Genomic DNA, 14,541 nt, shown 5'->3' with positions numbered 1-14,541 from the left:
TTCTGCTGGGTCTTTCTGCCTTTCCTGACTTCACAGGTATTCCCCCTTTTGATTGCCTTCTATTATCTCAACTTTTTAACCTTCCTTCTTTCCCCGCTTCTTTGTAGCGTTCTTTGTGTTAATTGTCTATTTAAAATGTCTTTTCCTTGAGTCGACTCCTCCTCCGCTAAAGCTCTTTCTTCTTGTTCTTCAATCGCCATTTCCATTTTTTCTAACACACAGCAAAGTGATTCGCCTCTTTCCTGTAGTAATTCTCTCATATTTTTAAGTTCCATTTTTAATTCCCGAAGAGATATCATCATTACACACTCTTATATTTTTTGATCATTAAAGTCCACAAAAAAAAACCAAAAAACTTTTACTTTCCTTCTTTCTTCTTTCAATTTTCTAAAGTTCTCAATTATTCCAGCCCAGGGTCTATACCAAAAACATCAGTCAATCCCACAGTCAGTCTTTCCTTGCTTTTTTCTTTATTCTAGTTCTGCTTTCACTTTCTAAGATTCTTACTTTGTTTCAATATTTCTTTAATGTTATATCCACACAAGTTCATTCAGAAACAGGATGCTTTCCCTTTTTGTCAAAAGGTGGCACTCTCCATTATACAAAGTCTTCACCTTTTCCCCCTATTTTTTTATTTAGGGTTTTTCGAACCTCAATATTCCAGCACAGTCCAGTCGCCAATTTGTAAACTTTATTATTATTATTTTTTGACAACCTTAAGTCCAGCTTTATTTTATGTCTGTTTATTCTCAAAATATTTTAGTCCAATTTATTTAAATCTTTAGTTCCGGCTTCTTCCTTTCCTAGTTCGAAGCCCCGCTTAGCTGTCAAAAAAAATTTTTTTTTCCCTGTCCCTTTGTAATTTCGCCGCTCACTTTTCTTTTCTTAAAAATTCCATGTTACCTTAATCCCGGGGTACTTTTGTTTAGTTGTATTGCCCAGTTGTCCCGGTTCAGATGTTATCCACCTCTTTCTTCCCTCCTGCACAAATCTTAATCCAGCTGAGTCCTACTTTTCGGGGTGGCCATTTTAAACCACCGCTGCAGTCATCTTCGGGGGGGAAAAAGACCAAGCCTGGGGGGGAGATGCAGCTCCCCTCAACCTGGCTTGCGGCTTCCCCTTACTCCGCAGCCCCTCCAAGGCAGCTTCAGCCCCTAATAGTAATGATCGGGGCTCTCCAATGAAAGAGCACAGACCATAGCCGCAAAGAGTCGTGATCTACGTCCTGTCAGCGAGGAGGCTCCTCCAATTGAGCCCAAAATTTATGTTGCTAAGTGAGACAGTTAAGTGAGTTTTATCAAATTGTATGATCTTTCTTGCCAAAGTTGTTCAATGAATGACTTCAGTTAAGTTAGTATCATGCCTGTATAGTGAACTTGGATTCATCATTGACTTTGCTTGTCAGAAGGTTACAAAATGTGATCACAGGTTCACACCCAAGAAACAGCTGTTATAAATATGAGCCAATTGCTAATCATCCAAATTTTGATCACCTAACCATGGGGTTGCTGCAACAGTTGTAAGTGTGAAAAATGGTCATTAGTTCTTCAATGCCGTTGTAACTTCAGACGGTCACTAAATGAATAGTTGTAAGTCTAGGACAACCTGTATTCATTTTCATTCCATTTTTTGAGGGCAAAATTGCAGTAAGTGTTGTGAGGCATTACAATTTTGCCTTTGAAAAAGGGGGGAGAGACAGAGTTAAGTAATACTTTATGTTTAACTATAAATACATGGATAGAATAAATATACCTCTGTTAGTCATCAAGCAGATTTAAATAATATCTACCAGGTGTTAAAGTTTAAAAAAGAAGATAGGTATACATATTAATTTATGTAACATTTTGTAGTTTGCATAGTATTTTGCATAACAGTCACTTGTGTATACTAAATCAGTATATTCTTTGGTAAGTTTTTACAGGCTTCTTGTCTTCAGCCATGTATATCGTTTCAAGAAATTTCACCCACAGCCACGCAAGGATCCATGTTATCACAATCCCTCAATAAGTGGATTTTTTATCATTATAACATACTAATATTTTATGAAACCAAAAATATGCATATACATATTTTACAAGTTATTGTTATAACTGCTTTGGTTATGCATAACAACTTAGTGTAATTTATATGAGATTGTGGCTAATAAATATGTGAATGATGTCACTATGTTTTATCTTACATTCTTGACACCATGAATATGCATTAGTTTAGAATTGGTGGTTAAGGCACCAGGCTAGAAATCAGAAACTAAATTCTAATCCTGCTTTAGACATGAAGCTAGCTAAGTGACTTTGGATCAGTCCCTCACTCATAGGGGACTTATTGTGGGAAAATAGGAGAAAAGAGTTTAGGTATGTTTGCTGCTTTGAGTTATTTATAAAAGTAATAAAGTCAGAATTAAAAAAAATAAAAAATCCTCTTGAATGTTTTTATGATTTCATATAATATTGTGTTGTCAAAGTAATTGTAATTAGAAAATGAGTGTTAGAGTTTGCCTTTCATACTACCTTCATGTATCGTGCCAAACCAGGTTGTTTCTTCACTGGCATTTGCCTACCATTTCTTTCCTCTAGTTTTGCACTCTGGTTTTGAGTTCCTTCCTTCCCTTCTTTATTTGCAAGTCAAAGCTTATCCCAAAAAATATTTTAAATTTAAAAATTGACCCAAATTTAAAAAATGGACTGAAATACAGTTTATCCTTGTATGAACATGTTAATGAACAGTTAACCTTGTATGAACAGTTTATCCTTGTTTATCCATGTTAAGAAATTTCAGAAGCTCTGTTTACTAACCTGCTACTAAGGATAGTAAACACTCACAAATGCTACAGAAAAGGCTTTCACAGTTAAGTTATCTATTCAGTGAAGTTCCCCTCCTAGGATAATATCAACCTATTGCTGCTTTTTAATGCACTTTAAGAACAAATTTGTTATTTTAGTTCTTAAATGAAAATAGATTAGCTTTTCCATTCTTAAATGTTTGAATTGGTTTTATTTCAGCTTATTAAAGATAGTCTTACTTAACAACCCAAATCTATCTGTCTGTCCATCTATTTCTACATATTTACATACATACCGTATTTCCCCCAAAATAAGATGCACGCTTTCCGCCTCTTGTGCATGGGCTGGGGGATGGGGCACTGAGCCGGGCTGATCACCCTGAAGTCATGTTTCCCGAAAAATAAGCCCTTGTGCTTATTTTGGAGCCCCCAAAATTATAAGACCAGGTCTTATTTTCGGGGAAATGGGTACATACATACACATATACAGTGTGTGTGTGTGTGTGTGTTTGTGTGTGTGTGTATCTATTTATCTACCTATCTGTCTTCAAAAAATTTCCAAATGGATTAGAATTAATAACAGATTGATTTATAGTATAATAATGTCTTTGTTTTTCTGTAAGCTTCTGGTCAAAAGAAGGAACTCATTTCTCATACCAGTCAACATTCACAAAACTGGGCTTACTGGTTCAAAAAAATGGGTAAGTAGTGTTGTTGTTGTTTTAGTATAGCCTACAGTTGAATAATATTTGATATCTTAAATTTAACATTTATGTCTGATTATACACAGAAAATATTGTTGACCTTGGAAACTACACGCTAAATTTGCAAGTGGTGTTGAATGAAAGTAATGAAGACACTTGTGCAGGAATCCCTCTTCCATCTAAAACATTTAAATTTCGTGTAATAGGTAAGTTTTTACCAATAAAGGCAAATATTTATAGCTTAGGAATGAAGGATCCTTGGTGCTCTCTGAGCTTGCTTGTTTTCTTGCAGACATTTCATTACCCAAACTAGATAACATCATCTGTACTAGAAAAGAGTGCAGTTTGCTGTCAGTTTATATTCTAGAACGTTTTATGAATTATATTCTAGAATAAACTGATAGCAAATTGCACTTTTTACTAGCACTGATGATGTTACCTAGTTTGGGTAATGAAACGTCTGCAAAAAAACAAGCTCAGAGAGTACCAAGGACCCTTCATAGTTTTTACTAATAAAGGCAAACATTTATAGCTCAGGAATGAGGGGTCCTTGGTTTAATCAAGTTTAATTGATATTCTCTGTTTTCACGTGTTCTATTCACATGTAACAGATTTCATATTTTTATGCAATGAGATGTACAGTAGGTAATCCTCAACTTGCAACCATAATTGAGTCCAGAATTAAGGTTGTAAGTTGTGACAATTGTTAAATGGTTCAGCACCTGACCATGCCTGATTTTATGCCTGTCATCAATGAAACGCTATGGTCATTAAAAGAAATCCATTGTATGCAATGGACATTTTTTGCCAGAAACAGTAAGTAAATGCTGAAAACTGGCAAAAAAAATTGCTGAAAATTGCAGTCATGTAACCACAGGACACTGCAAATGGTCATAACTGCAAGCCAGTTGACAAGCTTCCAAAATGCTATCATCTGCCTGTGTCGAAAATAGATTGTAAGTAGTTCTACTGAGGTCTGCTGTAACTTCAGTCGCTAAGCAAAGACTATTGGTAATACATTGAAAGCATTTTTGAAAATGTTATTAAAATATAAATGAGCTAAGTATTTGGGTAGTTCTCCAAATAATAATTCTTCCAGTCAGTGGAGAAAAAAACATTTAGCTTTCATTTTACTGTATGTAAGAAGAGTGGCTTCCAAAGAAAAAGCAACATAGAAATATTAGGAATGTATATTAAAAGTATGATTAATACTTGAAAAACTGATCAACTGAATGTTTTTAGCATTGATTTTTTCTTTTTGGGAATATGCATAATTATGTAAATAGTATTGTCTTTCATTTGAACTATTAATTCTAAAAGTGAAACACAATTTCCCTAAAATAAATATATAGTATTATCATATTTTTGTTTATCTCAGTTCATCCCAGGGAGAAAAAAGCTGCAATTTAAAGATGTTGAATTGTGAAAGTAACTCCATGTTTTACTCTTGACAGTCTATTTCTGTTCTGTAAAACAAAGAAGAAAATAAACATTGCTACATATTCTATCAGTATATACTGTAGAATTTGTCTTTACATATAGCTTGCCTTAAACAACTGTTATAATTATGCATTTCATGTACCATGTGTTACTGCTATTCTTTAAAATACCATAGGCTATTTAACCTGAGTAAATTTTATTTAACAAAACCATGATACTTGGTGAACCAAAATCACAAACATCGAAGGGTAAGGTGAGCTTTGAGCCTCTCTATTGTATTATTTGGAGAATTATCTTAATGCAGCCACAGAAAACTGAGCAGTATCAGAAATTATAAATAATTAATTCCATTATATTGTTTTTGTTTTTCTTAATAAATAAATTTTGTAAACATTTTGGCAATTAAGTTGACACTGAAATACAATAAATCCATAGCACTATGCCAAAATATTATTGCCCCCTCCCCCCAACTCTTGGGTACAATCCTGGTGGACCGGTTGCTTTCATGGTGTGGAGATAATAACTTGGTCCTCAACACCAGGGGTCCCCAACCACCGGTCCGCGGACCGGTCCCGGTTCGCAGAACAACTCCTACCGGGCCGCGGCTTGCTGGGCGCCGCCATCTTTTTCATTAAAAAGTGCTTCCGGTGAGCTTTTCCGGGTAGAAAGCTCACCGAACGCACGTTTTCATCAAAAAGATGGCGGCACGCTCGTGAGCTTTTCCGGTAGAAAGCCATTTCTACCTGGAAAAGCTCATCGAGCGCTAGCGCCGCATCTTTTTGATGAAACGCTGCTCCGTGAGTTCACCGGAAGCACTTTTTCATCAAAAAAAGATGGCGGCGCCCAGCTGATGCCAGTACCGGGCTGCGGCGCCCAGCTGATGCCGGTACCGGGCCGCGGCGTCAAAAAGGTTGGGGATCACTGCTCAACACCAATAAGACCAAGGAGCTTATAGTGGATTACAGAAGGAACAGATCAGACATCCAGCCCTTGCTTATCAATGAAGACCGAGTGGAGCAAGTGGCCAGTTTTAAGTTTCTGGGTGTTACCCTAAAAGAGGACCTGACCTGGGGTACCCACACTGCAGCCCTGGTCAAAAGGGCCCAGAAGAGAATATATTACCTGAGACTTCTCAGAAAACAACAACTGAATGAAAAACTGCTTGTGACCTTCTAACGCTGCACCATAGAGAGCATTTTAACATACTACACCTCTGTATGGTTTGCCAATTGCACAGTGGCATATAGGACAGCACTCCAGAGGGTTAATGTCATGGCCCAGAAGACCATTGGTTGCCCTCTCCTCACTTTGGAAGAACTTTATAGCTCCCGCTGCCTTAAGAAAATTCAAAACATTCTCAAAGATCCATCTCATCCTGGGAATCCTTTTTTTTTGAACTATTGCCATCTGGCAGACGGTACAGAAAAATAAAAACAAGGACAAATAGGCTGAAAAACAGCTTCTATCCCAGGGCAGTAGCTCTTTTGAATTCTGCTGTATAGTGCAGTGTTGGTGTGGTGTCGGGGGTTTCCAGTTCAATGTGTGAAGGGTGAAGGATGTGTTTGTGTTTATTTTCATGGTCATGGTCTTGATGTGCACTGAAGATGGTGTTCGATTTCATTGTACGAGGTGAAATGACAATAAAGTAAACTAAACTAAACTGTTCATCACAATTCATCTTTACATTTATCCCAGTATTAATATTAACCCAGGATAAGTATACTGAGATTAGTGAGATATGATATTGTAAGTAAGATATGCCCAAATCATTAGGGAACTATCATTACTTGCTGACCCATGGGAGATCATTTAATGTGATTAATAACTGGATATCATTAAACTGTACATTAATATAGTGAATGGAAGATTTGACTCTGTTGATAGCAGAATTCTACTTTAATTTTCATTGTACTGAACACATCTTATTTCAAAATATATATTTATTTTTAAAATCACTGTGCAGATCAATGTTTTGTCCTCATTTGAAGCCTTATACATAAAGGAAACAAAGTATTTCTACAGATATGCATCAAGAATTTTACCTTATAAAATAAAATTAGCCTTTAATTCAGATAACAGGGAAATTCTCTTTCATTTTATATATGACAAAATTAATAACTGAAAGCTGTTGAAGATAGCAAAAAGTGAGTAGAGCCATCAACAGTGTGATTGAAAAATTCCACTCTCCACCAAGATGTTGACTTTTTCTTTTCGTTTCTTCAGAAGGCAAAGCTCAGAAGTTTACAATAGGTAATTTGGACCTTCCATTTCGGATAGGGCATCCATTCAGTATTCCTCTAGATTTCCAGGATGAATTTGGACATAGGACTCAACTGATGGAAGATATTAAACCAGTCCTTGAAGCAAGGTAACAGTTATTATTTCATTTTTATAACATAGAAAACTACCGTATGATTCTAATGTGGTGTGAATGCTGAGAATTCTGTATTTCATAACTATTTATTTGCTATGTGTTGTCATAAAATTAGAACACTTTCCTTTAAAATCTCTTATATTTCAGCTAATTACAGGGAAAGTGGAGTGGAATGGAATGGAAATGTTTCTTCTATCATTGTTAATTTTTTTCTGCTCTCTTAATAAAGTGAGAATACATAAAATGATGGATGTCACAACAGGCTTTTTTAGGCATGAATCAATAATATTGTGTCACTGTTCTGTAGAGCAAACAGTTAGCTGAGGATTCCTTTTATCTTTTTTCTTCAAGCAAATACAGCTCCCTCTTCTTTTTCTTCTACGTTCTTGTCTCCCTTTTTTAAAAAAATAAAACAAAACCTTGAATCAATTACAGATTTGGGAGTATGTTACTCCTGTGTGTATGTACAATAGTTTGCACATTCTGTTAAGTCTCTTTATGAACATTGTTTAAATACTGCTTCTTGTCTCTTTTAATAGTTCTCTGAAACTCTTTGTTAAATTCCTGAGATTTTTGTCTCCCTTAGGTTTGGCTTTTCTTTGTTGTGATATCTAGTTTCCTTTCTTCTCTTTCTTCATTTTGGGCAGTCTCTTTTCACATTCATTCTTAAAAAGTTCTTTAAGTTCATTCCATAATTAGTTTCTCTAACAATCAAATTCAGGATTTGAAAGCAATTTCTGATTTTCTCCTTTAGAATGGTGGGAAGAAGTTGAAGATCATATTGTGGAACCTAAATGGCTTTCTTCTTCTTTAACTTTACTTGGAGCCTGCACATGAGCAGTTCCTGATTTGTTCCACAGTCAGTACCCGTCATGTCTTTGGTGCTGTAATTCAACTCCTTCATCTCCTTTCAACAATAACATAGTCAATTTTATTTCTATGCACTCCATCTGGGGATGTCCATATATAGAGGCATTTTGGTTGTTTGACAATGTTATTATGATAAAATAATTGGAGTGCAGAAATTGAAAAGATGGTCACCAGCTCCATTTTGGTTTCCTAAGCCATACAGTCTAACTACATTTTCCTCTTATGTTTCCAACTAGTCACCAATCCCCAGGACTTCTTACTTACAGGTTCCATTGATTTCAAACTGAATTTGATCACAGAAATCACCAACCTCCTCTTCTGCATTGGTGGTTGGAAGTTAAACTTGATAATCATATTAAGGAGCCTTGTGGCACAGTGGTTAGAATGCAGTACTGCAGGCTGACTCTGCCCACGGCCAGGAGTTTGATTCTGACTCAAGGCTCAAGGTTGACTCAAGCTTCCATCCTTCTGAGGTTGGTAAAATGAAGACCCAGATTGTTAGGAGCAATATGCAAACTCTGTAAACTGCTTACAGAGGGCTGTTAAAACATTGTGGAGCTGTATATAAGTCTAAGTGCTATTGCTACTTTATATTAAAAGGTTTCCCTCAAAATTTAACTAATATTGTTCAGTCATTGATTGTACTGTAGCTAAGTACTATTCTTGTTATATACCATTCGTAACTATAAAAGCAACACTATTTCTTATTTGTTTTTCATGTCCTGATTATAATACAGTGCTCTTCTAACTGAAAGTGTCCTATCCCACTCCATCTCAATTGATGATGCCTAAAATATCAATTTATAGCCATTTCATTTCATCTTTCACTGTGCTGAGCTTTTCTGTGTTCATGCTTTTCAAATTCTGTATTCCAACTACAATTCTATCTCTGTAGCTTAAGATTATCTTTTCTTGTATGGAATTAAACGTCCCAAAGGCTTTAATCTAGCCACCTCATAAACACCATGAGTATTCCAAACAATTCTCAGCTCTTCCTCAGTAGGATGTTAATGCCATCCGATCTGATCATACAGCACTAAATTATCCATCATTTTGTATTTTCTATCCATGTATTTTTCTTGCTAAAAATACAGGAGTGGTTTATCATTATTTTCTCCCATGCATTATGAATTGATGCCTTAGGGGGAAAACAAGTCCAAAGTCTTTCCCACTTTTATATGATATGAATGTTTCTCCAGTACCATAAGAATTCTTTCCCAATTCTTTCCATTGCTTGGACAGAGTAAATCAGTCTGAACAGATGCATCCCTAGATAGCGATACACTATGCATATTTAGTTGGCAGCCATTGCATTTGTTTCCAGAGAAACAATAAACCAGAAGTGATCAGCAGTAATAAGCTCAGTAGCATTATGAGAGGTATGGTACACCTTCCCACCTACATTTTAGATACATTGCCATGCAATACTAGCAGCAGTGATTCTCCCAGAACCATCTAGAACTAAATGGCTGAGAAAAGTGGTGTGGCATTAGATCTCTCTTTGCATCATCATCAGAAGGCAGTGGAGATCAAAAGTTCATGAATAGATATTGAGGATATGTGAGCTTCAATAAAAAAAGGGAATCATGGATTTACAATAGAATGATGAAGCCCAAGGGGGGAAATGTAAAGAACTATGCTTCAGAGGCAGGTTATCTCTACAGCATAGATAAACATGTTACGTTGAAGCTTGATTACAGTTTAATGCTATACAATCAGCCCAGAAACATATTAACAAGAAAGATCAGAGCGGCAAAAAGAAGCTACTCTGAAAAGTTAAGGAATCAGTTCTCAACAAATGAACCAGCAAACATGTGGAAAACTCTTAAAACATCACTGGCTACAGCAAACCTCCTTCCCAGGCAGAAAGATATCAACAACTAGCAGATGACCTGAATGAGTTTTACTGCAGGTTTGAAAGGAAACTATAGCCACCTATCTCCACAACCCGCATCTCAAACACACCAACAACAGCCAAGCCTCCTACAACTGACCGCAATCCATTGGGTTCGCAATCTCTGGTGATGTTGTGGTTAGCCAGCAGCAGGTGTGGACGACTGAGGAGACAAGGACTCAGATGAGGGGCCAGGACCATTAGGGAGTGGACTGCTGCCTTCAGAGATTGTGGCGGCTGGCAGCAGTGATGAGGAGGTTTCTGAGGAGCGTGTGCTAAGTGCACTTGAGCGCAGGATTGCTCGGAGGAAAAAGCATTTACAACAGCACAGGTGACTCAGTAGTAAGGCTGCAAGGTAATGGACCCTCCTTCAAGAAGATAAAAGCCAGCTGTGAAACTAACCTTCTTTGCAGAAGGCAAAAACGTTTTGAAACCCCAGCCTCGTGGACATTTCCAGTATCCTGAATTTGTATTTGAAGATTCTTATTTTGCAAATTATTTCTTGTCTGTTATCTTTTGGCAAGTCTTGCACAGCTTGGCAAGGCTTGTACTTATCACAGCTAATTATTTCTGTTTCTTTTTGAATTGTGTTTGATTTGTCGGAAAAGGGCGCGGGTCAGAACAGGTGATCACAGAAAAAGAAGTGCAAGATCTATTTCACAGACAAAAGCCAGGAAAAGCACCAGGGCCAGACAAGATAACTCCTTCTTGCTTAAAAGTCTGTGCTGACCAATTGGCCCGCATCTTCACCCGAATCTTCAATAAATCACTAGAGATGTGCTATGTTCCTGCTTCAAATGCTCTCCTATCATTCCAGTGCCAAAGAAGCCCTCCATCAAGGAACCGAATGACTACAAACCAGTTGCTCTAACATCTGTAGTTATGAAAATCTTTGAAAGGCTAGTGCTGTCCCACCTGAAAACCATCATGGATCCGCTGTTAGATCCCATGCAGTTTGGTATACCGAGCAAATAGATTGACAGATGATGCTGTTAATATGGCTCTGCACTACATCCTACAACACCTTGAATTTCCAAATACCTATGCAAGGGTCCTCTTTGTGGACTTCAGTTCAGCATTCAATACCATCATTCCAGACATTCTCCTAAGTAAATTAAACCAGTTAGCGGTATCTGAACACATTTGTAAGTGTTTGTAAGCTTCCTAACAGACATGAAGCAGCAGGTGAAGTTGGGTGGAATCACATCCGATACCTGTACAATTAGCACAGGGGCCCCCCAAGGCTGTGTGCTTTCTCCACTTCTCCCTATATACCAATGACTACATCTTAAATGATCCATCTGTTAAAATACTGAAGTTTGCAGATGACACAACTGTGATTGGTCTCATATGAGACAACGATGAATCCGCATACAGACAGGAGGTTGTACAACTTGCCTTGTGGTGTAACCGGAACAATCTGGAACTGAACACACTCAAAACCGTAGAAATGGTGGTAGCCTTTAGAAGAAACCCTCCCATACTACCACTTCTTACAATACTAGTCAACACAGTATCAACAGTAGAGACCTTCAAATTTCTAGGTTCTATTATATCACATGACCTAAAATGGACACCTAACAAAAACGTCATCAAAAAAGAACAACAAAGAATGTTCTTTCTGCGCCAACTCAGAAAGCTCAATCTGCCCAAGGAGCTGTTGATCCAGTTCTACAGAGGAATTATTATTTTTTTAACAAATTTTATTCAGTTTTTCACATAAAAACAAAAATCTCTTTTTAGTAGACAACATATTTCCGGATCATCACATTTACATACAAATATGACAGCAATTATACATTCATATATGCATACTTAATTCTATTATTACCTTTTCCATTCCAAATTTTCAGTAAGGAGTGAAACAAACACATTAATTCTAGCCTCTTTCATTAATCTCAATCGAAACATCTTTTTGTTTCATTTCAATTATTTCAAATATAATCCTTTAATATTTATTTTAAAAATAAAGATAATATGTGTTTGCCTCATAATAATACTAATAATAATACTAATAATAATAATAATACTAATAATAATACTAATAATAGGTTGCCAATGTCTCTCCTTGCTTTTAATAGTCTATATTTTAATAGTCTTTATTTCATGCGCCTGTTTCTTACTGCTTCTCCTCCCCCTCTTTTCCCCATATCTTTTCTCATTCCAGTTTATATCCCTCTCTTTCTTAATATCTTCCTTTCCCCTTTTCTGCTGGGTCTTTCTGCCTTTCCTGACTTCACAGGTATTCCCCCTTTTGATTGCCTTCTTAAGTCTCAACTTTTTAACCTTCCTTCTTTCCCCACTTCTTTGCAGCATTCTTTGTGTTAATTGTCTATTCTTCTCCTTGAGTCCACTCCTCCTCCTCTGAAGCTCTTCTTGTTCTTCAATCGCAATTTCCATTTTTTCTAACACAGAACAAAGTGATTCGCCTCTTTCCTGTAGTAATTCTCTCATATTTTTAAGTTCCATTTTTAATTCCTGAAGAAATATCATCATTACACACTCTTGTATTTTATGATCGTTAAAGTCCACAAAAAAAACCCACACACTTTTACTTTCCTTCTTTCTTCTTTCAATTTTCTAAAGTTCTCAATTATTCCAGCCCAGGGTCTATACCAAAAACATCAATCAATCCCACAGTCACTTTCCTTGCTTTTTTCTTTATTCTAGTTCTGCTTTCACTTTCTAAGATTCTTACTTTGTTTCAATATTTCTTTAATATTATATCCACACAAGTTCATTCAGAAACAGGATGTTTGAGCTCAAGTTTTTTCAAAAGGTGGCACTCTCCATTATACAAAGTCTTCACCTTTTCCCCCAATTTTTTTATTTAGCGTTTTTCAAACCTCAATATTCCAGCACAGTCCAGTCTCCAATTAGTAAACTTTACTATTATTATTTTTTGACAATCTTAAGTCCAGCTTTATTTTATGCCTGTTTATTGCCAAAATATTTAATCCAATTTAGTTAAATCTTTAGTTCCGTCTTCTTCCTTTCCCGGTTCGAAGCCCCGCTTAGCTGTCAGAAATACTTTCTTATTTTTTTTCCTGTCCCTTTGTAATTTCGCCGCTCACTTTTCTTTTCTTAAAAATTCCATGTTACCTTAATCCCGGGGTACTTTTTTGTAGTTGTATCACCCAATTGTACCGGTTCAGATGTTATCCACCTCTTTCTTCCCTCCTGCACAAATCTTAATCCAGCTGAGTCCTCCTTTTTGGGGTGGCCATTTTAAACCACCACTGCAGTTGTCTTTGGGGGGGAAAAGACCAAGCCCAGGAGGGGTGATGCGGCTCCCCTCAACCTGACTTGCAGTTTCCCCTTACTCCACCGCCCCTCCAAGACAGCTTCAGCCCCTAATCGTAATGATCGGGGCTCTCCAACGAAAGAGCACGGACCATAGCCGCACAGAGATGCGATCTACGGTCTGTCAGAGAGGAGGCTCCGCCTTCTGGAGTCCTTCTACAGAGGAATTATTGAGTCTGTCATCTGCACCTCTATAACTGTCTGGTTAGGTTCTGCAACCCAACAGGACAGACACAGACTTCAGAGGATAATTAGGACTGCAGAAAAAACAATTACTACCAACCTGCCTTCAATCGAGGACCTGTATACTACACGAGTCAAAAAGCGGGCTGTGAAAATATTTACAGACCCTTCACATCCCAGACATAAACTGTTTCAACTCCTTCCCTCAATACGACGCTATAGAGCATTGCACACCAGAACAACTAGACACAAGAATTTTTTCCGAACGCCATCATTCTGCTAAACAAATAATTCCCTCAACATTGTCCAACTATTTACAAAGTCTACACTAATATTACTATTAATCTTCTCATCACTCCTTATCACCCATCCCCTCCCACTTGTGACTGAATGAGTGTAACTTTGTCGCTTGTATCCTTACAATCTATATTGACTGTTTCCTAGTATGATTTGATTGCTTATTGTGCCCTATGACTATTATTAAGTGTTGTACCTTATGATTCTTGACTGTTGACATATGTATCTTTTCTGTTATGTATACTGGGAGCATTTGCACCAAGACAAATGTCCAATCACACTTGGCCAATAAAGAATTCTATTCTATTCTATTCTATTCTATTCTATTCTATTCTATTCTATTCTATTCTATTCTATTCTATTCTATTCTATTCTATTCTATTCTAATATATTCTATTCTAATATATTCTATATGCTATAATATATGCTATTCTATAATATATGCTAGCTATGCTTAAATCCAATGTTCCTTGCACTAAGCTCAGTAATCATACTCTTCGACAGTGTTGAATCATACCGTGTTTCTCATATAATAAGGCCAGGTCTTATTTTTTTTTGAGCCCCGAAAAAATGGCTAGGCCGTCTTTTCGGGGGTGACTTAATTCCCCCCCCCCTTGCATCTTCGGGCAGGCGGGCGGCGACGGCTTGGATGTTGACCTCGGCGTTGGTGGGGCACTTTGTATCGGGGTCAACGCAG

General features: G+C 37.0%; 1 protein-coding gene across 1 annotated transcript in view; it reads left to right on the top strand.

Moving 5' to 3' along the window:
- Positions 1 to 14,541, top strand: part of SMCHD1 (structural maintenance of chromosomes flexible hinge domain containing 1) — an 89,119-nt gene that overhangs the window by 31,104 nt on the left and 43,474 nt on the right. Inside the window, 5 exon segments of the mRNA XM_087960078.1 lie at positions 1,442 to 1,449; positions 3,000 to 3,039; positions 3,417 to 3,480; positions 3,570 to 3,689; positions 7,147 to 7,291. Coding sequence (XP_087816204.1) covers positions 1,442 to 1,449; positions 3,000 to 3,039; positions 3,417 to 3,480; positions 3,570 to 3,689; positions 7,147 to 7,291 — 377 coding nt within the window.

The sequence above is a fragment of the Notechis scutatus genome, chromosome 3 (genome assembly GCF_049901735.1).
Source record: "Notechis scutatus isolate UNSWTSFEM ecotype Mainland chromosome 3, rNotScu1.2, whole genome shotgun sequence".
Classification (NCBI taxonomy): Eukaryota; Metazoa; Chordata; class Lepidosauria; order Squamata; family Elapidae; genus Notechis; species Notechis scutatus.
Note: the sequence above shows the minus strand (reverse complement) of the source record. Positions and strands in the feature narration are given on the sequence as shown.